Below are 23,968 nucleotides of genomic sequence, written 5' to 3'. Positions count from 1 at the left end.
TCAGATCTGTTGTACCTTTTAGATACCTTAAAACTCTTTTTAGATCTGTCCAGTTTTTGTGACTTGGGTTATTGGAATACCTGCTTAGTATGTTAATTGCATTGCAAATATCAGGCCTTGTCCATATGGCTATATGCTGCAGGCTGCCTAATAATGACTTGTATTGTTCTACGTGAGGAAATTGTTCAGTGTTTTCCTCTGTAACTTGGCTTCCTACTGTCATAGGAGTTCTAGCCGGCTTACATTCTGACATTCTCCATGTTTCTAGGAGTTGTTTAATTTTCTGGGTTTGATGTAGAGCAAATCCTTTATTTGGTATTATTTCTATCTCTACACCCAGATATTGTTTTACTGGACCTAGTGCTTTTAAAGTAAAAGCTTTCTCTAGGCATAGTGCCGTGTGTTCTATTTGCTGTACATCAGCACTTATTATTAGGAGATCATCAACATAACAGATCACTATTGTTTGGTTAGTACCTGTTCCTTTAATAAATAGACATGCATCTGCTTTTGTTGCTTTAAAGCCCAAACTTTCCAATTTTGCTTTTAGATGTAGAGCCCATCTTCTAGCTGATTGTCGCAGCCCATATATCGAGCGATTCAGGTGGTATACTTTATGCTCTGTGCCTACTCCTGGTAGCTCAAAACCAGGTGCTTGTTCCATATATAAATTTTCCTCCAGTGTGGCATTCACATATGCTGCTTGTACATCGTAGTGATGCACGTGCCACTGTCGTTGGGCTGCCAGTGCTAGAACATAACGAATATTCTGAGCAGCTACCGTGGGCGAAAATATTTCCTCATAATCAATATGTTTCTTCTGGGAAAATCCCTTGGCTACTAAGCGGGCCCGGTATATGGGATCTGCCCCCTCCTGGGGCTTGATTCTGTATACCCATCTGCAGCCTATTGCTTGCTTTCCTGGTGGTAGGCTGCAGGGGATGAAGACACCAAGTGCCTTCATGGCATGCATCTCTTGATGCATTGCTTCAAACCACTTTTTCCTTTCACTGACTGGTAACTCGAGAATGTCCTCATATTTTTGGGGTTCAAGCTGTACATTATATGCCACAGCTTCCCCTATAACGAACCGTTGGGGTGGTACACCCCTCGTCGTTCTTGGTGGGAGTTCTCTTTTCTGTGCTATGGGGCTGTGCTCAATAGGCGGTGTTGCCTCCTCTTTTATAGCTTCTGGAGTCACAGAAGGGGTTAAGGGTTTGTATTCCTCATCCCCGCTATCTGCTTTTGCTGGGAGAGATTGCCTTGGCAACTCACTCTCTCTCTCCTGTAATGTGAAGGGCATGTCTGAGGTAGGGAAATAAGTTTCTTCTATTTGAGGCAATAGCTCCTGTTCACAGAAATTTGCAGATCTAGATATCACTATACCACGCTTATCTTTGGTTAGGAATCTATAACCTTTAGTAAAAGGAGAGTATCCGACACACAAAAGTCTTTGAGTTTTGGGGGCACCTTTCTTTCTTTGGGATTTTGGTATGTGTACAAAAGCACTAGCACCAAAACATCTTAAGTAGGATAGGTCAGGTGTTTTCCCATATAACAAGTTATAGGGAATGTTATCTATAGATCTACTATATATGCGATTAGTCAAATGTGTAGCACATTGCAAAGCTTCCCCCCAAAATGCTTGACCAAGCCCTGACTGGGTTAGCAAAGCATCTTTCATGACCTGTAGTACTCCTGCCTTTCTTTCAGCAACAGAATTCTCGGCAGGTGAATACGGATTTGTGGTCCGATGTTGGATTCCTGTCTTTTCAAGCCAGGATTGCATAGCACTTCCCATAAATTCTCCTCCCCTATCGGTTTGTAATTGTGCCACCTTGTGGTTGAATTGGCGCTCTACCATATGAACCCAACCTCTAAATTTCTGAAAAGCCTCCTTCTTTTCTTTCAGTAGGTAACAGAATACAAAACGTGAGTAGTCATCAATTATCAACAGAAAATATCTGGCCCCTCCTACTGTTGCTTTGAATGGACCTACTATATCTGCATGGACTAATTCAAAAGGTCTTAGTGACTGTCTGTCACTTTTCTTGCTCACTGGGGCTTTACGTGATTTTACTTGTTTGCAAGTGTGACAGTCCACATAATTATGGCACTCTTGCAAGCGGATACCACGGGCCAATTCAGCTGTTTTCTGAATATATTTATAATTTAAATGAGCTAAGCGATTATGCCACAGATGTGCACATGCTTTATGGGTTTCTTTATTTGTGCACAATGCTCTAGCCATCTCAGCCTTTGGAGTGGCTTCGAGGACAAAGAGATTGTCTCTCATTGGCACCTTTATACACTTGCCACCTTTTGTAATATTACATGTTTTCCCTTTAAATTGCACAGTGAACCCGTCCTGCAACAGACATGACACACTTAATGAACTTTGTTTGAGGGAGGGTACACACAAAGCATTAGATACTACAGCTTGCAAACCAGGTACATACACTTTACCAGTCCCTTTAACTTTTGCAGAGGCTCCATCAGCCAAGCTCACGTGAGTCCTCTCGGAGGGATTCAAACTGGTGTACCGTGTCGGGTCACAGCAAATGTGACAGCTGGCACCACTATCAATTAGTCATTGTCCTTCCTCTGGATCCTGTGTTCTCACCACTGCAACTTTGCCTCGTCCTGCAGTCTTCCCACAGCGTTTTGACTCTTTAGACGGGCAGTAGCGCTGAATGTGAGAGGTCGAGCCGCAGCAATAGCATCTCCGTGTTGCATATACGTGCGGTGTCTCTTCCTTCTCCGTTGTCCTCGCTGTAGAGGGATGGGCTTTTCCCCTCTTCCCTTCCTGTTTTTGCTCTTGTCGTTTCTCCTGCTCCTCCAGCAATCGGCTAATGAGATACTGAAGGGTTAATGTGTTCTCTGATATCGCCTCCAGGGTCAGAGCAAAAAACATCCCAGCTGCTATCTAATGAGCCCAGCACAATTAGCACTTTCTGCAGCTCAGGAATGTTCACTCCTACGTCCTCTAAATCTTTGAGTGTTCGCTTCATGAGACGTAGATGTGCTCGTAAATCACCTCCAGACTCTAATTTCGTGTTGTAGAGGCGTCTGGACAGGCTTATTTTCGAGGCCACAGACTGGCGTGTGTAGATTTCTTTGAGCGTGTCCCAACATTGTTTTGCTGTGGTCAGGCCTCGTATGTGCACAAGCAATTCATCGTCCATGCTTAAGCCGATATGGGCTTGTGCTCTCTCATCTTTTTGAAGATTTTCTCCCGTTAAGGGGGTGGGTGTTGCTTCTACTACTGACCATAACGACTCCCTCTTCAGTAGCAGACGCATCTTGTGGGACCATGCTGCATAATTTGTCTCGGTGAGGTGACAGACTGGATAGGGAGTAGTCTGTTGAATTATAGCTGGCACCTGGGCTGGTGCTCTCGCTCCTCCAGACACCTCTGGTCCATCGTCTGTGTCCGACATTCTGTCGCTGTTTTCTCACCAAAGCCACTTACTGCTCTCAACAGCTTTTCTCTTGTTGTTTGCAGCGTTCAGAAGTGTAGGCTGTACCCATAACCTGTTGTGTTTTGGATGTAAGGGTTATGCCTTTTCAGCAGAGGTTCCAGCAAAAGAAGCACAACAAGCAAAGCAAGTCTTCTTCAGAGGGACTTTACTTTAAACAAAATAAAGAAAATAGCAGCAGACGTGCAGTCCTACACACCCATTCTAACCCACACCAACTGTGCTGGCGTTTTTCCTTATATACAGGACCAAGACGCCTATTTACATTATCTCTGATGAGCTGCAGCTGTAGTGAACCACAGCTGCCTTCCAAGAATGGCTTCCAGAAGCTCAGGGAACAAATGCAGGTTTGACCAGACCACGACAGAATAACCATAGCTTTGACTATTCAGACTTTTGTTGGCAAGGTGATGTCTCTGCTTTTTAAGATGCTGTCGAGGTTTGTCATTGCTTTCCTCCTAAGAAGAAGGTGTCTTTTAATTTCGGGGCTGCTGTCACCATCTGCAGTGATCATGGACCCAAAGAAAGGGGGTCACTACCTCCATATCTTTCCCTTCTATTTGCCAGGAGGTGATGGGACCAGTGGCCATGATCTTAGTTTTTTTTATGTTGAGCTTCAGACCATTTTTTAGCTCTCCTCTTTCACCCTCATTACAAGGTTCCTTAATTCCTCCTTGCTTTCTGCCATCAGAGTGGTATCATCTGCATATCTGAGGTTATTGATATTTCTTCTGGCAATCTTAATTCCAGTTTGGGATTCCTCTAGTCTGGCCTTTCGCATGATGTATTCTGCATACAAATTAAATAAGCAGGGAGACAATGTGCAGCCTTGTTGTACTCCTTTCCCAATTTTGAACCATTCAGTTGTTCTGTAGCCAGTTCTAACTGTTGCTTCCTGTCCCACATATAGGTTTCTCAGGAGGTGGATAAGGTGGAATGAGAATGATTCTTGGAGACTTTAACGCTAGAGTTGGTGCTGATCACAATTCTTGGCCCACTTGTCTAGGCCGTTTTGGCATTGAAAAGATGAACGAAAATAAGCAGGAAGACAATATACATTTCTGTTTCATAGCAGTAAAATAATCAGACAGCTTCCTCTGGTCTACAGCCTTCTTCTGTTTTCAAGTTAAAACCATGTTGAAATCAATTTTAAATCACCTCAGAGTTCTAGGGTCGCTTGTATTATGTCAGTTTTCTTAAATCACTTGCATTAACTTTGGGCAGGTGCCCCAGTGATCTAGAGAAGTCTCTTTGCTTAGCACCTGAGGGTTCTTTTCTTCTTACTTCTGGTACAACAAAACTCCCATCCCTTTTGTCCAAGGACAGGTTTAGTCTAGTCCTGCTGGCCACGTGACCACGGAAGATTGTCTTTGGACAAACACTAGCTCTATGAGTTCGAAATGGAGATGAGCACCGCCCCCTAGAGTCGGACACAACTGGACAAATTGTCAAGGGGAACCTTTACCTTTACCTTATTTGTTTGCTTATACTTGTCCTATCACTGAAGGTATGCACAACAAACTGCAGAGTCTAGTTTGCAAGTTGTTTGCTTTCGAAACTATTTCTGTTTCCTTGTTCAGCGTCAAACACTGTAGTAGTAATAATAATTACTAATATAATAGCAGATCTCACAGGAAGAACCAAATTTCTATTTTCTTCTTCTGTAGGGTCAGATTTTGTCATTTTCAGGAGATTGAGTGATTATGGGGATTCGTTAGGCATTCTTCAGTCTCGAAAGACTATGGTATCGTGCTCTATATAGAGGAAACAGCGCCTAATGTGGTTGAGAAGGCCAATTCGAGAGTGACAATCTCTTCCAAACTTGAAGACAAATCCAATCTGTCCCCTGTCCAGCTCCCTGACTTTGCGACTTCCTCTTTGCCTCTGCCTGCTGGACAAGGGTCTCTTCAAATTGGGAGAGGCTGTGATGCAATGCCTCCCTCCAGGCTGAACGCTCAGATGTCAGGGTTCCCATCTGTTGAGGTCTATTCCTAAGGCCTTCATCCCTGCACTAATTCCCCATACAGGAGATCTTTTGGAATCCATTCTCACGACGTGCCCAAGCCAATGTAGACATCGCTGTTTCAGTAATGTACTGTATACATACTAATAATTCCAGCTTGTTCTAGGACTACTCCATTTGGAACTTTGTCCTGCCAGGTGATACCAAAAATCCGTCGGAGGCAACGCATATGGAAGGTGTTCAGCTTCCTCTCCTGCTGTTCACAAGGGGTCCAGGACTCACTGCAGTACAGGAGTGTGCTTAGGACATAGGCTCCATAGACGTGGATCTTGGTGTATGCCGTCAGCTTCTTATTGAGCCATACTCTTTTTGTGAGTCTTGAGAACATGGTGGCTGCTTTGCCACTGAGTTTATCCAGCTCAACATCTAGAGAGTGGGTGTCAGAGATCATTGAGCCAAGGTACACAAATTCATGAACAACCTTGAGTCCACGCCCTGGCCCATGAGTTGTGTTCTTCAGGCTGATTGTTAGTCCAAAGTCTTGGCAGGCCTTGCTAAAACGCTAAAATGATTCATGAGTTGTTGAAGGTCTTCAGCAGAGTGGGCAACATCATATGCGAAGAGGAAGTCCCTCATGCATTTCAGTTGGACTTTGGTCCTCGCTCTCAAACTAGAGAGATTAAAGAGCTTTCCATCGGATCTAGTCCGGAGATAGACACCTTCTGTTGCAGTTCCAAAGGCATGCTTCAGCATGACAGCAAAAAAGATCCCAAAAAGGGTTGCTGCAAGGACGCAGCCCTATTTCACTCCGCTTTGGATGTCAAAGGGATCTGATGTTGAGCCATCAAAAACTACAGTGCCTTTCATTCATTCATGGAAGGACCTGATGATGTCAAGGAGACGAGGTGGATAGGCACTCAATGTTATTTAATGCCTCTTCGGTTACTACATTCTCTCTGGAATATAGCTCAGAGTAGTGCTACCCCCAGCGTTCCATCTGCTGTGCTCGGTCCTGGATGACCACACCTGTAGCAGACTTCAAGGGAGCAGATTTCCTCTATATTGGACCTAAAGCCTGTTTGATATTGTCACCTGTGTCTGCAGCAGAGCTGAAGCCAATAATCGCTGGAACATCTCCTGGCAGCCTGTTGGACTTGGCTACAAGCAGCTTGAAGAGCTTGGAAGTTGTACTCGCTAGGACAGACTTTCTATGCTGCTAGGACTCTCCTCTTATCCTCAATGGGCTTTGAATGGGTGGTGTTATACACAGCGTTCTTGAAATCTTCCCGTCATTTATTTTTATTTATTTTATTTATATCCTGCCTATCTTGTCAATTACGACCACTTTAGGCGGCTTACATTATAAAATACATGGATACATCAATAAATATAATACGATTATTATACAATAAACAACTTTAACAAGTTGGAGATCATACAAAGTAATTCACAATAGAGAAAGAAAAGGAAAACATCAGGAATTAGCTGGAGGGAAGGCCTGCCGAAACATCCACGGAGATTCGTGCGGTCCCCTCGCTGGGTATCTAATTGTTTTTTAAAGATACCCAGCGAGGGGGCCGCGTGAATCTCTGGAGGCAGATTGTTCTAGAGGCGAGGAGCCACTGCCGAGAAGGCCCGGTTTCTTGTTTTTTTCCTTCCGGGCCTCCCTCGGCCTCAGGCTCCTCAACCTCACCTCCTGACTTGCGCAAGTGACACAGGTAGAACTTGGAGTATTTGCATTTGCATCAGCCGGACTTGGAAAGGTTTCCTCAAATGCTTGGGCAACTTCTCCACTTTTCTTTGATCACGAGTCTTGCTGATGCCAATACGTGGTCTTCCTTCATTTTTCGTGTGATACAATCTCTTTGTTTGCAGTTTTACTCTACTACACACCAGGGAGTGATCGTTATCGCAATCAGCACTCTGGTAGCTGTGTGTGATCGTAATACTAGGAAAGCTAGAATGTCTAGTGATGATCAAACTGAGCTGATGCCAGCACTTGGATCTTGATGTCTCCAGGAAACTCTGTGTTGAAGCTTGGTGTTAAAGAATGTGTTGCTGACACAAAGACCATTATAACAGCAAAACTCCAGCAAGAGTGCAGATCTTTGTGGATTTCAGTGGCTTCCCTTTCATGTCCAGCTTGTTTCAGGACATGTTCATCTACTGCCAATTTTTCCAGTGTTTTAGTCTGCAGCGTCTTCCATTTCCTATTCTGGTGTAGATACAGTGGTGCCTCGCTTAATGAGCGCACCGTTTAACGATGAATCCGCATAGCGATCTGTTTTTTCAGATTGCTAATGCAATCACATTGCAATGTTTTAATGGGCAAACATCACATTGTCATGATTGGTAAGCGTTTCGCTTACCGATCTCCACATTGCGAAGCTTTTTTTAAACAGCTGATAGGCGGTTCCAAATTGCCTGCCGGACGCCCAAAATGGCCACCGCAACCATTTTCGCACCCTGCCCTCGCTTGCCGTGCGAAAATGGCGGCGCTATGAAGGAACTTTGCTGAACGGTGAGTTTAGGGCCCCATAGGAATGCATTAAACCAAGTTTAATGCGTTCCTATGGGTTTTTTGATTTGTTTAGGAATGTTTTTGCATCTCCTTCATGGATTGCTGCCTTGTCGTGGCGAAGGGGCTTGAGTAACTCAGAGAAGCTATGGGCTATGCCGTGCAGGGACACCCAAGACGGACAGGACATAGTGGAGAGTTCCGACTAAACGCAATCCACCTGGAGTAGGAAATGGCAAGCCACTCCAGTATCCTTGCCAAGAACGCCCCATGATCAGAAACAAAAGGCTAAAAGATATGACGCTGGAAGATGGGCCCCTCAGGTCGGAAGGCGTCCAACATGCTACTGAGGAAGAGCGGAGGACAAGTACAAGTAGCTCCAGAGCTAATGAAGTGGTTGGGCCAAAGCCGAAAGGACGCTCAGCTGTGGACGTGCCTGGAAGTGAAAGGAAAATCCAATGCTGCAAAGAAAAATACTGCATAGGAACCTGGAATGTAAGATCTATGAACGTTGGGAAGCTGGATGTGGTCAAACAGGAGATGGCAAGAATAAACATCGACATCCTGGGCATCAGTGAACTAAAATGGACAGGAATGGGCGAATTCAGCTCAGATGATTATCATATCTACTATTGTGGGCAAGAATCCCGTAGAAGGAATGGAGTAGCCCTCATAGTCAACAAAAGAGTGGGAAAAGCTGTAATGGGATACAATCTCAAAAATGATAGAATGATGTCAATACGAATCCAAGGCAGACCATTCAACATCACAATAATCCAAGTTTATGCACCAACCAGCATTGCTGAGGAGACTGAAATTGAACAATTCTATGAAGATTTACAACACCTTCTAGAACTGACACCAAAGAAAGATGTTCTTCTCATTCTAGGGGACTGGAATGCTAAAGTAGGGAGTCAAGAGATAAAAGGAACAACAGGGAAGTTTGGCCTTGGAGTTCAGAATGAAGCAGGACAAAGGCTAATAGAGTTTTGTCAAGAGAATAAGCTGGTCATCACAAACACTCTTTTCCAACAACACAAGAGGCGACTCTATACATGGAAATCACCAGATGGGCAATATCGAAATCAGATTGATTATATTCTCTGCAGCCAAAGATGGAGAAGCTCTATACACTCAGCAAAAACAAGACCTGGAGCTGACTGCGGTTCTGATCATCAGCTTCTCATAGCAAAATTCAAGCTTAGACTGAAGAGATTAGGAAAAACCACTGGGCCACTCAGGTATAATCTAAACCAAATCCCTTATGAATACACAGTGGAAGTAAAGAACAGATTTAAGGAACTAGATTTGGTGGACAGAGTGCCTGAAGAACTTTGGATAGAGGCTCGTAACATTGTCCAGGAGGCAGCAACGAAAACCATCCCAAAGAAAAGGAAATGCAAGAAAGCAAAGTGGCTGTCCAACGAGGCCTTAGAAATAGCAGAGAGGAGAAGGGAAGCAAAATGCAAGGGAGATAGGGAAAGTTACAGAAACTTGAATGCAGACTTCCAAAGAATAGCAAGGAGAGACAAGAGGGCCTTCTTAAATGAACAATGCAAAGAAATAGAGGAAGATAACAGAAAAGGAAAGACCAGAGATCTGTTCAGGAAAATTGGACATATTAGAGGAACATTTTGCGCAAAGATGAACATGATAAAAGACAAAAATGGAAGGGACCTAACAGAAGCAGAAGACGTCAAGAAGAGGTGGCAAGAATACACAGAGGAATTATATCAGAAAGATTTGGATATCCCGGACAACCCAGACAATGTAGTTGCTGACCTTGAGCCAGACATCCTGGAGAGTGAAGTCAAGTGGGCCTTAGAAAGCCTGGCTAACAACAAGGCCAGTGGAGGTGATGGCATTCCAGTTGAACTATTTAAAATCTTGAAAGATGATGCTGTTAAGGTGCTACATTCAATATGCCAGCAAGTTTGGAAAACTCAACAGTGGCCAGAGGATTGGAAAAGATCAGTCTACATCCCAGTCCCAAAGAAAGGCAGTGCCAAAGAATGCTCCAACTACCGTACAATTGCACTCATTTCGCACGCTAGCAAGGTTATGCTCAAAATCCTACAAGGTAGGCTTCAGCAGTATGTGGACCGAGAACTCCCAGAAGTACAAGCTGGATTCCGAAGAGGCAGAGGAACTCGAGACCAAATTGCTAACTTGCGCTGCATTATGGAGAAAGCCAGAGAGTTCCAGAAAGATATCTACTTCTGCTTCATTGACTATGCGAAAGCCTTTGACTGTGTGGACCACAGCAAACTATGGCAAGTTCTTAAAGAAATGGGAGTGCCTGACCACTTTATCTGTCTCCTGAGAAACCTATATGTGGGACAGGAAGCAACAGTTAGAACTGGTCATGGAACAACTGAGTGGTTCAAAATTGGGAAAGGAGTACGGCAAGGCTGTATATTGTCCCCCAGCTTGTTTAACTTATATGCAGAATACATCATGCGGAAGGCTGGACTGGAAGAAACCCAAGCCGGAATTAAGATTGCCGGAAGAAATATCAACAACCTCCGATATGCAGATGATACCACTCTGATGGCAGAAAGTGAGGAGGAATTAAAGAACCTTGTAATGAGAGTGAAAGAGGAGAGTGCAAAAAACGGTCTGAAACTCAACATCAAAAAAACTAAGATCATGGCCACTGGTCCCATCACCTCCTGGGAAATAGAAGGGGAAGATATGGAGGCAGTGTCAAATTTTATCTTCCTGGGCTCCATGATCACTGCAGATGGAGACAGCAGCCCTGAAATTAAAAGGCGCCTTCTTCTTGGGAGGAAAGCGATGACAAATCTGGACAGCATCTTGAAAAGCAGAGACATCACCTTGCCAACAAAAGTCCGAATAGTCAAAGCTATGGTTTTTCCTGTCGTGATGTATGGAAGTGAGAGCTGGACCATAAAGAAAGCAGACCGCCGAAGAATTGATGCCTTTGAATTGTGGTGCTGGAGGAGACTCTTGAGAATCCCCTGGACTGCAAGGAGAACAAACGTATCAGTTCTAAAGGAAATCAACCCTGAATGCTCACTTGAAGGACAGATTCTGAAGCTGAGGCTCCAGTACTTTGGCCATCTCATGAGAAGAAAAGAGTCCTTGGAAAAAACCTTGATGTTAGGAAGGTGTGATGGCAAGAGGAGAAGGGGACGACCGAGGATGAGATGGCTGGACTGTGTCTGCGAAGCAACCAACATGAACCTGACACAACTCCGGGAGGCAGTAGAAGACAGGAGGGCCTGGCGTGCTCTGGTCCATGGGGTCACGAAGAGTCGGACACGACTAAACGACTAAACACACAGGAATGTTTTTGCATAGCGACGATTAATCTGATTTTTCATTTTCTGCAGATGTTAAGACACACTCTCACCAGGCTGTACATCTCTGCATCTGTACAGCTTTCTTGTTAGAGACACCTTGTTTCCTGCCGTGTCCCTAACATAGATTTTTCTTAAAGTGTCCCAACATGCTTTTGCCAAAGTCAAGCCATGCACATGCACCAACTGGCTGTCTTCGAAGCAAAGTATTAATGCTTAAAGCTGTCTCATTAAGCCGTTCTTGCTCTTCATTGAGCCTTGCCAGGGGATTGGCAATGATCTGCCACAGATCCTCCCTCCCTTAATAGCGTCTCAGCTTTGATGGACCACGTCTGGTAATTTCCCTCATTTAATCTTGTCAGGGGAAAGCCTCCCATGCTAGCTCCCCCAAACGCCTGCATGCTGCTGGCTCTGCTCTCAGTCCTCCATTTTCTTTCCCCTCCTGGGATCTCAACGGCAGAACTCCCACCATCCAGGACCTCCACTTCTTCTTCCATCCGCTATGGTGGCCCCCACTGGTCCTCACCAACATTCCTTGCACAAGGCGGTCTTCGCAGGGCACGTCGCTGGGCCCAGAACCCCTTATTAGTGTGTGAACGTGTGGAAATTTAGCAGAGTAACTTCAAGGTCTTGGTTGCAAAATTACTCACTTAAGACACAATCAGCTTCTTCCATCACCAGAAGTGTACTTACAGGATATTTACAGATATACAGAGCAACAGCATGACACCATGAATTCATCAGAAGAGCAGGAAATGCATCTTCTCTACACAGTCCACATATATACCGCCTAGAGTGGTCTTCGCCCGACCAGATAGGCGGGATATAAATAAATAAATGAATGAATGAATGAATGAATGAATAAATACATAAATAAATAAATACATAAATACATAAATAAATAAATAAATAAATAAATAAATAAATAAATAAATAAATAAATAAATAAATAAATAAATAAATAAATAGACTTATGCATCTGGGTGTATCCAATCAGCACAGATGTCGCATCACCTTTGAGCCAGTCCTCCTGAGTCGCTGTGACTCAGCATTTTGGCACACCTGAACATCATGGCTCCTCATTAGGACATTTGCTCTGCTCAGGCCTGTAAATGTTATGCTCGGACACCAGTACCTCTCTGTTTTGCAATAGAATTTCATGTCCAGCTTGTTTCAGGACATGTTCAGCTACTGCCATTTTTTCTGGTGATTTAGTCTGCAGTGTCTTCCATTTTCTTTGATTCTGGTGTAGATACTGTGTCTTGTGGTCGCAATATATACCTGGCCACAACTGCAAGGTATCCGGTATACTCCTGCAGTGGTGAGGGGATCCCTTTTGTCCATTGCTGACCATAAAATTTGTTGTATTTTTGTGGTGGGCCTGAATACTGTTTGTAGGTTGTGTTTTTTCAAAAGTTTCCCCATGTGGTCCGTGACCCCTTTAATGTATGGCAGAAATACTTTACTTGTGGGTGGCTGTTCTTCCTCTTCATTTCAGTGTTGTTTTCTTGGTTTGATGGCTCTTGTGATTTGATTCTTGGAATAGAATAGACATTTGCCTTCGGATGGTGGAGTTCAGTGCTGAGAAATTGAGCTTGACAGTTCCGATTCGCAAAGTGTACCAGTGTTTTGGTTATGCCTCTTTTTTGTGTTGGGCAGTGGTAAGGGTTTTTGTGTAGGTGGGTTTTCTGTAAACCTTATGTCCGAATAGGAGGTCAGATTGGTATATGACCAGGTTTGGCAACCAGAGTAGACATTTGGTCTATTTATTTTATTTATTTATTTTTATTTATTTAGATGGGCAGGGTAAAAATACAATAATATATATAAATAAATAAAATGACATCTAAGGAAGAAAAAGAGGCATAATCAAAACCCATCCACACAGACTGGCCTCTGGTGGGCTTTCCAGTCTCAGCTTTCTAGCCATCCTTAAGGGTCAAGGCGAGGCCTGTCCAGTGACAGATAGAAGGGAAGCTAGTTAGATATGGGCACAAACAAAAAAAAACAGCCATCAGGAAATGTATGGGTAATACATGCATCTGTGCAAGTAGCTCAGCTGAGAGGTGGGACCCTGCGTGCAGACAGCCGAACCATCAGGAATTGTCTGGGCTGCCTGGATAGGAAACCTTCCTCTCACCTCAGATGTGGTCGCATGTGAAAAAATTATGGTAGTTGTCAAATTTCTTTAAAAGGCAAAGGAGCGGGAACCCGGGAAATTTCAGACTGGTTAGCCTAACTTTTGTTCCAGGAAAGATAGTGGAAAGCCTCTGGATTTTCAGAAAGTATTTGACACGTTCCCTCACCAAAGGCTGCTGAGAAAACTCCACAGTCCGGGGATAAGAGGGCAACTCTTATTGAGGATTGGTTGGGAACCAGGAAGCAGAGAGGACGTATCAATGGGCAAATTTTCACCATGGAGGGAGGTGAAGAGTGGTGTCCCTTCAGGGATCTGTCCTGGGACCGGTGCTTTTCAACCTATTCATCAATGACCTGGAGACAGGGATAAACAACGAGGTGGCCAAATTTGCAGATTACACAAAATTTTCCTATCTGGTGAGAACGAGAAGGGATATTGTGAAGAGCTCCAGAAGGATCTCTCCAAATTGGGAGAGTGGGCAGAAAAATGGCAAATGTGTTTCAGTCTAAGAAAATGTAAAGTAATGCAAATGAGGTAAAAAAAAAATACAAACTTTACTTATTAGCTGGTGGGTTCTGAGCTGTCCCTGAGAGATCAGGAAAGAGATTTTGGCGTGCTGGTAGATAGCTTGATGAAAGGGTCAACCCAGCTTGCGCCGGCAGTGAAGAAGGCCAATTCTCTGCGAGGGATCATTAAAAAGAGGATTGAAAGTAAAACAACCAGCATTCTGGAGCCATTGTACAAAACAATGGTAAGGCCATACCTGGAGTATTGCATACTGTTCTTGTTGCACACCTCAAAAAAGAGAGAGTGGAACTGGAAAAGGTGCAGAAGAGAGGGACCAGAATGATAACTCATCTCCTAGGGAGGAAAGGCGACAGCGTTTGGGGCTCTTGAGTCTAGAGGAAAGGCACCTGAGCGATTGAGATACATAAAATTATGCAGAGGCTCTTTTTCCTTTATTGCAGTACCAGAACCAGGGGACATCCCCTCCAATTGAGTGCTGCTTGAGTGAGAACAGAGGAAAGAAAATATTTCTTGACCCAGCATGTTGTTAGTCTGTGGAACTCCTTGCCACAGGATGTGATGACATCTGGCCTAGATGCCTTGAAAAGCTGGAAAAGCCCATCGCAGGTGACAAGCCATCATGGGGATGTATAATTTCCAGGTTTAAAAGGAACATACCTCGAAATGCCAGAGACAGGGGAATGGCATCAGGAGACAGGGGAATGGTATCAGGAGACAGGGATCTCATCTTGTGGGTTCCCAGAGACATTTGGTGGGGCCACTGGAAGATACAGAAAGCTGGACTAGTCGGACCCTTGGTCTGATCCAGCAGGGCTTTTCTTAGGCTCTTAGGTTGTCTTGAATGTCTCCATTGGTGAAACACTCTTGTCCTCCTCTGAACTTGCTGCAATTTGTTAGCATCCTTCTTGAAGTGCAGTGTCCAGAACAGGACACAGTACATTGGATGAGGCTTAACCAATGTTGAATAGAAGGGAAGCAGGACCTTGTTGGATTCCCACCAAAAATAGTGTTTGCCTTTTTTGTAGCCACATCACACTTCTGGCTTCTATTCAGCTTGTGATCTATGACGATTCATTCTTTCATGTCTGCAAAATGTTTCAAATACATCCAAACCAGAATCTCTCACCATCCGTCTCCGTGACAAGCAGTGTATCAAGATATCCCGGTGCAAAAGTTTTCGGTATGCTGTTCAGTGTAAAGTCTCATTATGTTGTTAGAAGAAAATGAGATGTTAATCTGGGATGTTGGCAGGACTTAACAAAAGAAAACAAATAACGATGCACAAAGAGATTGGACCAATGCAAACTGTCAACTGTCCGCCATGAAAAATGAAAGAAAAAAAATCATGTCCCTCCCCTCAGGCTTCTTTTCTCAAAACCAAACATGCCCAGTTCTTTCCTTCTTTCTATGTTGGCTTTCGGTTCTTACTGCATTGGTTTCAAAGTGCTTGCAGAGTGTATGCTTTGTAATCTCTGCAAAAATTTTCCCTCAGATGAAAGTCAGGCTGACTGATCTGCAGTTGCCTGGTTGCCTGGTTCCCCCTTTTTAAAGATAGGGACAGTGTCAGCTCAACTCTACCTGGCTGGCTCTTCACCAACCTGCCATGATGACAATAAAATATTAAACAGTTGTTCTGCAATTTCTTCAGTTCTTCTGGCCGTGGAGTTTGGAACTCATTGAGACAAGTAAGGTTTTTCATTTATGTTGGCACTCCTCTTTCATCCCCTTTTCTTTCTCCATCAGGTGATGAGCAGGACACCTGGAATTCTGTGGACCCCGCCTTTTTTTCAGTTAAGAAAAACAAACAAATGTAAAGCACCAAAAATAATAATAATTCTACACCCTTAAAAGAGGAAAAGAGAAGAAGAGAAGCCAGGAAAAAAGAGATAAAGAAAACTCCAGCTTCTCCTAATATTGAGATGGATGCACATCTGATCACCTGAAAAAATCAACAGGGAAAAGGAAGGAGAAAAGGTTCCCTGGCCAGAGAAAACATTCAAAGGATTTTCAGATGACAGTAGACTTGACAAAATCCACCGAGAGGAGTAATGAAGTGAAAGCATAGAAAAAGGAAAGTGCATCATGATGAACAGTGATTGTACTTCATGTGAAAAACCCCTGAGAGGTGAGAAACAATACAAATGGCAACATCAAAGACTTCACAGTGGGGAGAAACCATATAAATGCATGGAATGTGGAAAGAGCTTCAGTCACAGCAGTGCCCTGAGTATACATCGGAGAACTCACACTGGGAAGAAACCATATAAATGCATGGAATGTGGAAAGAGTTTCAGGCAGAAAAATGGCCTGAGCTCACATCAAAGAACTCACTCTGGAGAGAAGCCCTATAAATGCATGGAATGTGGGAAATCTTTCAGTCATGGCAGTAGCCTCTGTTACCATCAAAGAACTCACAAGGGAGAGAAACCATATGAATGCAAGGAATGTGGAAAGAGCTTCAGTCAGAGCAGTCACCTGAACAGTCATCAAAGAACTCACAGTGAGGAGAAACCATATGAATGCATGGAATGTGGAAAGAGCTTCAGACAGAAGAGTGGGCTGAGCTCACATCAACGAACTCACACTGGGGAGAAACCATATGAATGCATTGAATGTGGAAAGAACTTCAGCCGGAGCAATAGTCTGCATTCACATCAACGAACTCACACTGGGGAGAAATCATATAAATGCATGGAATGTGGAAAGAGCTTCAGTTGTAGCAGTGCCCTGAGTAAACATCAGAGAACTCACAGTGGGGAGAAACCATATAAATGCATGGAATGTGGAAAGAGCTTCAGTCACAGCAGTGCCCTGAGTATACATCGGAGAACTCACACTGGGGAGAAACCATATAAATGCATGGAATGTGGAAAGAGTTTCAGGCAGAACAATGGCCTGAGCTCACATCAAAGAATTCACACTGGAGAGAAACCATATAAATGCATGGAATGTGGGAAGTCTTTCAGTCATGGCAATAGCCTCTCTTTCCATCAGAGAACTCATAAGGGTGAGAAACTATATAAATGCATGGAATGTGGAAAGAGCTTCAGTCAGAGGAGTAGCCTGCGTTCACATCAAAGAACTCACACTGGGGAGAAACCATATGAATGCATGGAATGTGGGAAGAGCTTCAGCTGTAGCAGTGCCCTGAGTAAACATCAGAGAACTCACAGTGGGGAGAAACCATATAAATGTATGGAATGTGGGAAGAGTTTCAGTCTTAAGAATAGCCTTAGTTCACATCAGAGAACTCATACACGGGAAAAACCATATAAATGCATGGAATGTGGGAAGTCCTTCAGTCATGGCAATAGCCTCTCTTTCCATCAGAGAACTCACAAGGGTGAGAAACTATATAAATGCATGGAATGTGGGAAGAGCTTTAGCTGTAGCGGTGCCCTGAGTAAACATCAGAGAACTCACACGGGAGAGAAGCCATATAAATGCATGGAATGTGGGAAGAGCTTCAGTTTTAAGAATAGCGTCAGTTTACATCAGAGAACTCATACACAGGAAAAACCATATAAATGCATGGAATGTGGGAAGAGCTTCAGTTTTAACAGTAACCTGCGTTCACATCAAAGAACTCACACTGGGGAGAAACCATATGAATGTATGCAATGTGGAAAGAGTTTTAATCAGAGCAGTCACTTGCGTTCACATCAAAGAACTCACACTGGGGAGAAACCATATGAATGTATGCAATGTGGAAAGAGTTTTAATCAGAGCAGTCACTTGCGTAAACATTGGAGAACTCACACTGGGGAGAAGCTATGAGAATGCATGGAACGTGGAAAGAGCTTCACTAACCTGCTTTCACATGAATGAACACACACCGGAGAAGCCATATAAATGCATGGAATGTGAGAAGAGTTTCAGTCTAAACAAGAACCTTAGTTTACAACAAATAACTCATACACGTTAGAAACTATATAAATGCTTGGAATGTGGAAAGATCTTCAGTCAGAGCAGTAATCTGAGTTCACATCAGTAAACTCAAAATGGGGAGAAAACACATGAATGCATGTGATGTGGGAAGTGCTTCAGTTAAAACCATAGAGTTAATTCACGTCAGAGAAGTCACACTGGGGAGAAACAGAGAATGTGGAGAGATGCTATGATAGCCGTTACCTCCATTTGCATCAAATTACTCTCTCTGATGAGAAACTATCTAAATGTATGGAATGTCAAAAATATCATTTTTTAAATTAGTCTATTAATCAAGAAATGTATTTAGAATAGGCAGATGGGACTTCTATTTTATCCTGGAATGCTGAGTTTCGTCTTCTGAGTAAAAAGATAAACTCTGTCAATAGTTAGGAAATTAACCACAGAAATTAACAACGCTGTTGAAAAAAGCAACCAGAAATCAACCACACACACAAAAACTGCACAATTACAATTTGTAGTGACTTAGATTAGAAAGGCCAGTGTTGGAACTGGTAATGGGTGAATGAAAGGATGCCTACAATGAACACCAGGCTTGACCAGAGTCGAAAGGTTATGAGTGACAGAGTGTGACAGAGTGTGTGTGGGTTCCAGAAACACCCACCCCTCGAACCTGAGAACCAGCTTTCCTACTCAGTTATGGATTCTAGAACTTTGCTGACCCAGGAACAGGTGGAATGGTCATGGCAGCAGTTCGACGAGTGCAAGATTTTAATTCATGGGAAAGTTATGCAAATATTTGCAGAGACATGGCAGCCGATCTTAGCTCTATAAGCTCAGCCTGTCAAGGTAAAATGGACACCAGAATGCCAAGGTGCTTTTGAAGCTTTGAAGGCCAAAATGTATTTTGAAGTCACCTGATTTTGACAAACCTTTTATTTTGCAAACGGATTCTTCTGATTTTTGACTAGGAACAGCATTGTTGCAGGAAGGGGATGATGGCATTTGTAGTCCAATTTCATTTTTCTCCAAGAAACTTCTAGAACATGAAAGAAATTATTCTGTTCCAGAAGAGACACTTCAATAATTTGGTCACTTCAGCATCTACGCCCATATCTTTGGGGTCACAGATTCATTCTGCAGACACACTATAGAGCAGTGGTCCCCAACCTTGGGCCTCCAGATGTTCTTGGACTACAACACCCAGAAGCCTCCACCACCACTTCTGCTGGCTAGGATTTCTGGGAGCTGAAGTCCAAGAACATCTGGAGGCCCAAGGTTGGGGACCACTGCTATAGAGCGTTGTTTTGGTTGCAGAAGATGAAATCTCATAATCAGAAATTGTTGAGATGGAGCTTGGCTTTACAAGATTTTGATTTTGATGTTCAACATATTCCTGGAAAACTAAATGTGGTGGCAGATAGTCCTTCCAGAATGCATTGTAGCGATCCAGATGTGGCAAATGATTGAAACATTTTGTTGTATTGTTTCAGTATTGATGTGTATCTGAGCATACACAGAGTGTATTCTGTTGATTATCGCTAATATGACTGTTTTTCTATTTTTCAGATTAGTAGAAGTGCTTAACCCAATCTTTTGTGTTCAATGCTTTGCTAGATTAGATGTAATTTTTGGAATCCTAAAGGGTGGCATATCATGGTTATAAATATGAAGGTTAAAATCTGTAATTAAGATGGGTTTTGTAGTGGAGAAGAAATGTAAAATGAATCCATATTGGTTCTGTTTTAAAATTAGTTTGCATGATTGTAATGTTTTCTCCAGAAGAGGATGGGAAAGGTCCTTGTACACAGCACTGTCAGTAGATGATAAGGAATGGAGACAAAACATGTTGTCGAGATTCGCACTGAGATCAGGAGAAGAAAACAACACCTGGATTCTCATGGGAATAAAAGGCAGGATGAGAATGGACTGTCTTAAATGCCTATTGGTCAACACCTCAAGAGACGAAGAACGGTGGTGCTAAGAAGATAGTAAAATGGAAGATTGTGCCACGTGGACTGTTCCTTAGTCTATTGTGAGGCTTAGGAGCCATTTTGTGTTTCCCCCCCCTTATGTCAGGATGAAGGGAGTTGGAATGTAGAACAGCAGAGAGAGGAAGAGGGGGGGGCTACACCCTTAGTGAACTTTGTTATGATTTTATCTGCAATATTCTATGGAAATGTAATTCATGCTTGGCTTATGCAACAAACTGAATATAAAGTCTTTATTTTTCAATTAAAGAATATTCTTAAAAATCCTTAAGAATTGTCTTTTGAACAGCAAGTCTGCTGAGCCTGCTTCCAGAGTGATTGTGAGGCCACAGAATGCTACAGAGTCCAACCTTCCTGAGCTTTAGTAGACCTTAAGGGACTACAAAGCTCATGTGTTGGTTCTTGCTAAACTTAAAGAAGTGCATGCAGGAAACTTTTTAGGACAGACTTGTGAGAAGGGGTCTGTTGTATGCCCAGACTGAGGTCATCTGGACTCTACCCAGCTGTTTTGGGGTACTCAGATGTTCAAACACCCTCTGTTCGGGGATCAAGCACACCCTTAGGGGATGCAAGGTCCTGACATCCCTTATACCCTTGAGGTTGATTCGGAGACTTCAACTGGTCCAAAATTTGGTGTGAAGGAGAAGTACAAGAGAGTGAGCTGTCTGTGGTTATAGAGGCAGTGATAGAGGGAGGTGGAATAACTAATGAGAAGGTGGAGGATGCAAAGGAGAAGGAGGGAATAGTGGTGAAGGAAAGAAAAGGGGAAGTGAAGATTTGCTTGGAGGAAGAGTGAAGGGAAAAGGGGAGGAGCAGAAGTGTCAGAGGAGGATATAAGTAGGCAAAGGGGAGCATTGGATTGACAGTCCTGGTGTGGGATAAGAAGGAGGGAAAAGACTAAGAGAGATAGAACATGTCAAAACACAAGGGCTACTATCTGACCCTGAACCGGGCATTGAGGGAGACACCAAGTATGCAACACACGAGTGGACAGTGTTCATGTTCCCGAAGGCTTCCAAAGGAGGAAAAGACATGATTCAACCCAATAGCCAATTTAATGCTGCGGCACATTATGCGCTGGGCAGAGAGCACCATTACGGAGACCCACCAATCGTGAGCGATTTGGCTGACCACCTCTGTGAGTCCCTTGGATTATGGAAAAGTTCCCCAAGTTATGGCCTGTTGCTGGAGTTGACGTGTTTTGATCCCATGAATAATGTTATAGAAATTGGTAGTATCAATAAAGACAACGATTTGAATATGGTTAAAACGTCTCTGCTTTATTTTCCCGCCAAAATGGAGGAGTTGCCAGAAGAGAAAGCAGAACCCGTTGACACTGGGGTGAAGTAATACCAACATAGCTCACTGTGACAGCCTCCTCACACGTCACAAAGGAGCTGCCACGTCACTCTCACACACACACTTTATTCTCGCTGCCACCAACCATTCCTTCCACTGAGACTTCAGGCAAATATATGATTTTTAAAATAAAAACTTGAGTTTATTGATAATAACAGAAGAAATGGTAAATCACTGTATTAACTGAAATAATAAGGCAATCAATATAAAGTATCACCCACGCACACACTCTCTCACAGACCTTCTATATCTATATATAGCACAGTATTACAGAACCGGTACAAGCCCTAACTCCTATCAATCCTACCCAGTCCCTAACCAGACCCTATCTGTCCCTATCTAAAGCACACACCTCATTCACTCCCCCTTATATACCTTAGCTCCACCCCCTTATGTCCCACCTCCCATCACGCTATTGGCGGATGACATGAAGCCACAGCAGTGACGGGCAGATGATGTCACCGCTATCATAACACTCCCCCATTCAGGCCACCCTTCATTGCCTACCAGTTCATTTCCACATCAACTTCAAGGTTATGATGTTAAACATTTAAAGCCCTAAACAATTTAGGATGTCGGGATCTATCAGAATGCCTGCTCCCAGCGAGATCTGTCCATAATACCCGTTCTTCACAGGCAGGACAGTTGAGGGCCTTGACCCCAAAGGAGGCCTGGAAGGGAAGAAAAAGAAACCAGGCCTTCTCAGCAGTCACCCTATAGAGCCTGTGGAACAACCTGCCCATGGAGATCCACCGGGCACCCTTGCTGAATGGGCTGAAATGAGCACTGATGATTTGGCTCTTCCGCCAGGCTTTCCCTGAGCAACAGATTTAAAAGAACAGAAATGCAAAACACCGTCCTGCTATTTAAAAAATTCCCTTCGACGGTGAGTCTCAAAACACCCCCATCAAGCTGGGTTTTTGCTGCTGAGAGGCAGAAGGGAAGGAAGAGGAGGGGGCTGGTCTGGGCCAGGGGCTACCAGTGTCTTCAGTAGGAATATCAGGTGGAGTTGACCAGAGTAGAAATGTTATGAGTGACAGAGTGTGACAGAGTGTGTATGGGTTCTAGAAACACCAGCCTCTCAGACCTGAGAAGAAGATGGAGAAATCGCAAGGGAAGTTGGGATAGTGTGCGTACTACAGAGCTGCAAAAGAAGATGTGAGTTACAGATAGAGACACTTTTGTTATTAATAAGAGACGGCAGTTTGGGGAAAGGCTTGGACTTTTGCACTGGTTGTGCCCAGACAAGAGGGAAATGAACAGGATCAAGAAGTCCAAATACAGTGGTGCCCCGCATAGCGATGGTTAATCCGTTCCGGATTAACCGTCGCTATGAGGAAACATCGCTAAACCGAAAGTAAAAATCCATTGGAACGCATTAAACTTCATTTAATGCGTTCCAATGGGGCCCAAACTCACTGTTCAGCGAAGTTCCTCCATAGCACCGCCATTTTCGCGCCCTCGGTAAGCGAGGGCAGGGCGTAAAACCGCTGCATGCGGCTATTTTGGAACCGCCGAACAGCTGTTAAAAACGCTTACTGATTGTCGTGATGTGATGTTTAGCCTATCAAATGTGATGCCGCTATGAGGATTCATCGTTAAACGGTGCACTCGTTAAGCGAGGTACCACTGTAGAACTAAAATGGGAGAAAGCTGGCTTAAGAAAGAGGAAGTAGGCTTGCTGAAGCCAGGGTCTGCCCTGTGTGCTTGTGCTAGCCCAGGTTTAGTTCATTAACCCAGGAAGAGATGGGGGGCTTTGGAACAACCCCATGACCCTTTCTGAGGACTGATCACTGTGACACAACTCCGTCTCTGCGACCTTTATTATTTTCTGGTTCCTCAGAAAGACGCAAGCTGCATCTATCTTCCTCACACTGCCACCAGATGTATTCTTTTAAACATCAATCAATTCAAGGACACACCATTTAACAAAAGCATTAAGTTTATTTATCAGGGTGGGGTTAATGTTTGGTTGAAAATAACAGAGTCAGTCACAGGAAGCAAATCACTTAGATAAGTATGTTTATCCTTTTATTGCTTCACTATACAGTGGTGCCTCTCTTAACGAGCGCATTGTTTAATGACAAATCTGCATAGCAATGTTTTTTGTGATCATTTTTGTGATCGCATTGTGATGTTTTAAATGGTAAAACATCTCTTTGCGACGATCGGTAAGCTGTTTTGCTTAACGATTTTTGCATGGCGATGTTTTAAGAACAGCTGATTGGTGGTTCCAAAATGGCTGCCGGGTTAAAAAAAAATGTGTTTTCGCGCCCATTCCTCGCTTACCGGGCAGCGAAAATGGCGGCCGTATGGAGGATTTTCGCATAACGGTGAGTTTTTTGCCCATAGGAACGCATTAAGCATGCTTTAATGCATTCCTATGGGCTTTTTTGTTCCACATAGCGACGAATCCGTATAGTGATGATTTTTCTGGAATGGATTATCATTGCTATGCAGGGCACCACTGTATTTCCCAATCTCTGATTTCAATCTACCTCAGTCAGTCCCCTTTGAACCTCTGATCTCAATCTTTATGTTTGACCTCTCACTGTACTCTCACTCTCTCACTGTATCACACTCCTCCACTCTCACAGTTACCCTATCTATCTCACACTCCAACAAAACTCTTCAGACAGAACTCTAAACCCTCTGTCCTCCAGACTCTTCCTTTCGTACCCCCCTTCTCTCTTGCTCCCACCTTCTGTCCTTCTCATTGGCTCTCCTGCCAAGGTTCCCTGGTGACGGACATGTGCTGACTGGGATACCTGGTACATAC

The 23,968-nt window shown here is 43.7% G+C and overlaps 2 protein-coding genes across 4 annotated transcripts in view; one reads left to right on the top strand and one right to left on the bottom strand.

Moving 5' to 3' along the window:
* LOC144587224 (uncharacterized) overlaps positions 1-20,096 on the top strand; it is a 24,297-nt gene extending 4,201 nt beyond the window's left edge. Inside the window, exon 2 of the mRNA XM_078387122.1 lies at positions 15,695-20,096. Coding sequence (XP_078243248.1) covers positions 16,034-17,728 — 1,695 coding nt within the window. The 5' untranslated portion in view covers positions 15,695-16,033 and the 3' untranslated portion in view covers positions 17,729-20,096. The remainder of the gene's footprint in view (positions 1-15,694) is intronic.
* Positions 19,905-23,968, bottom strand: part of LOC144587214 (uncharacterized) — a 97,283-nt gene continuing 93,219 nt past the window's right edge. For all 3 annotated transcript variants that reach the window (XR_013542400.1, XR_013542401.1, XR_013542402.1), the window contains exon 3: positions 19,905-23,968. The gene's annotated coding sequence lies outside the window, so the exon portion shown is untranslated.

This window comes from Pogona vitticeps, chromosome 2, assembly GCF_051106095.1.
Source record: "Pogona vitticeps strain Pit_001003342236 chromosome 2, PviZW2.1, whole genome shotgun sequence".
Classification (NCBI taxonomy): domain Eukaryota; kingdom Metazoa; phylum Chordata; class Lepidosauria; order Squamata; family Agamidae; genus Pogona; species Pogona vitticeps.
This window is presented reverse-complemented; position numbering and strand designations above follow the sequence as displayed.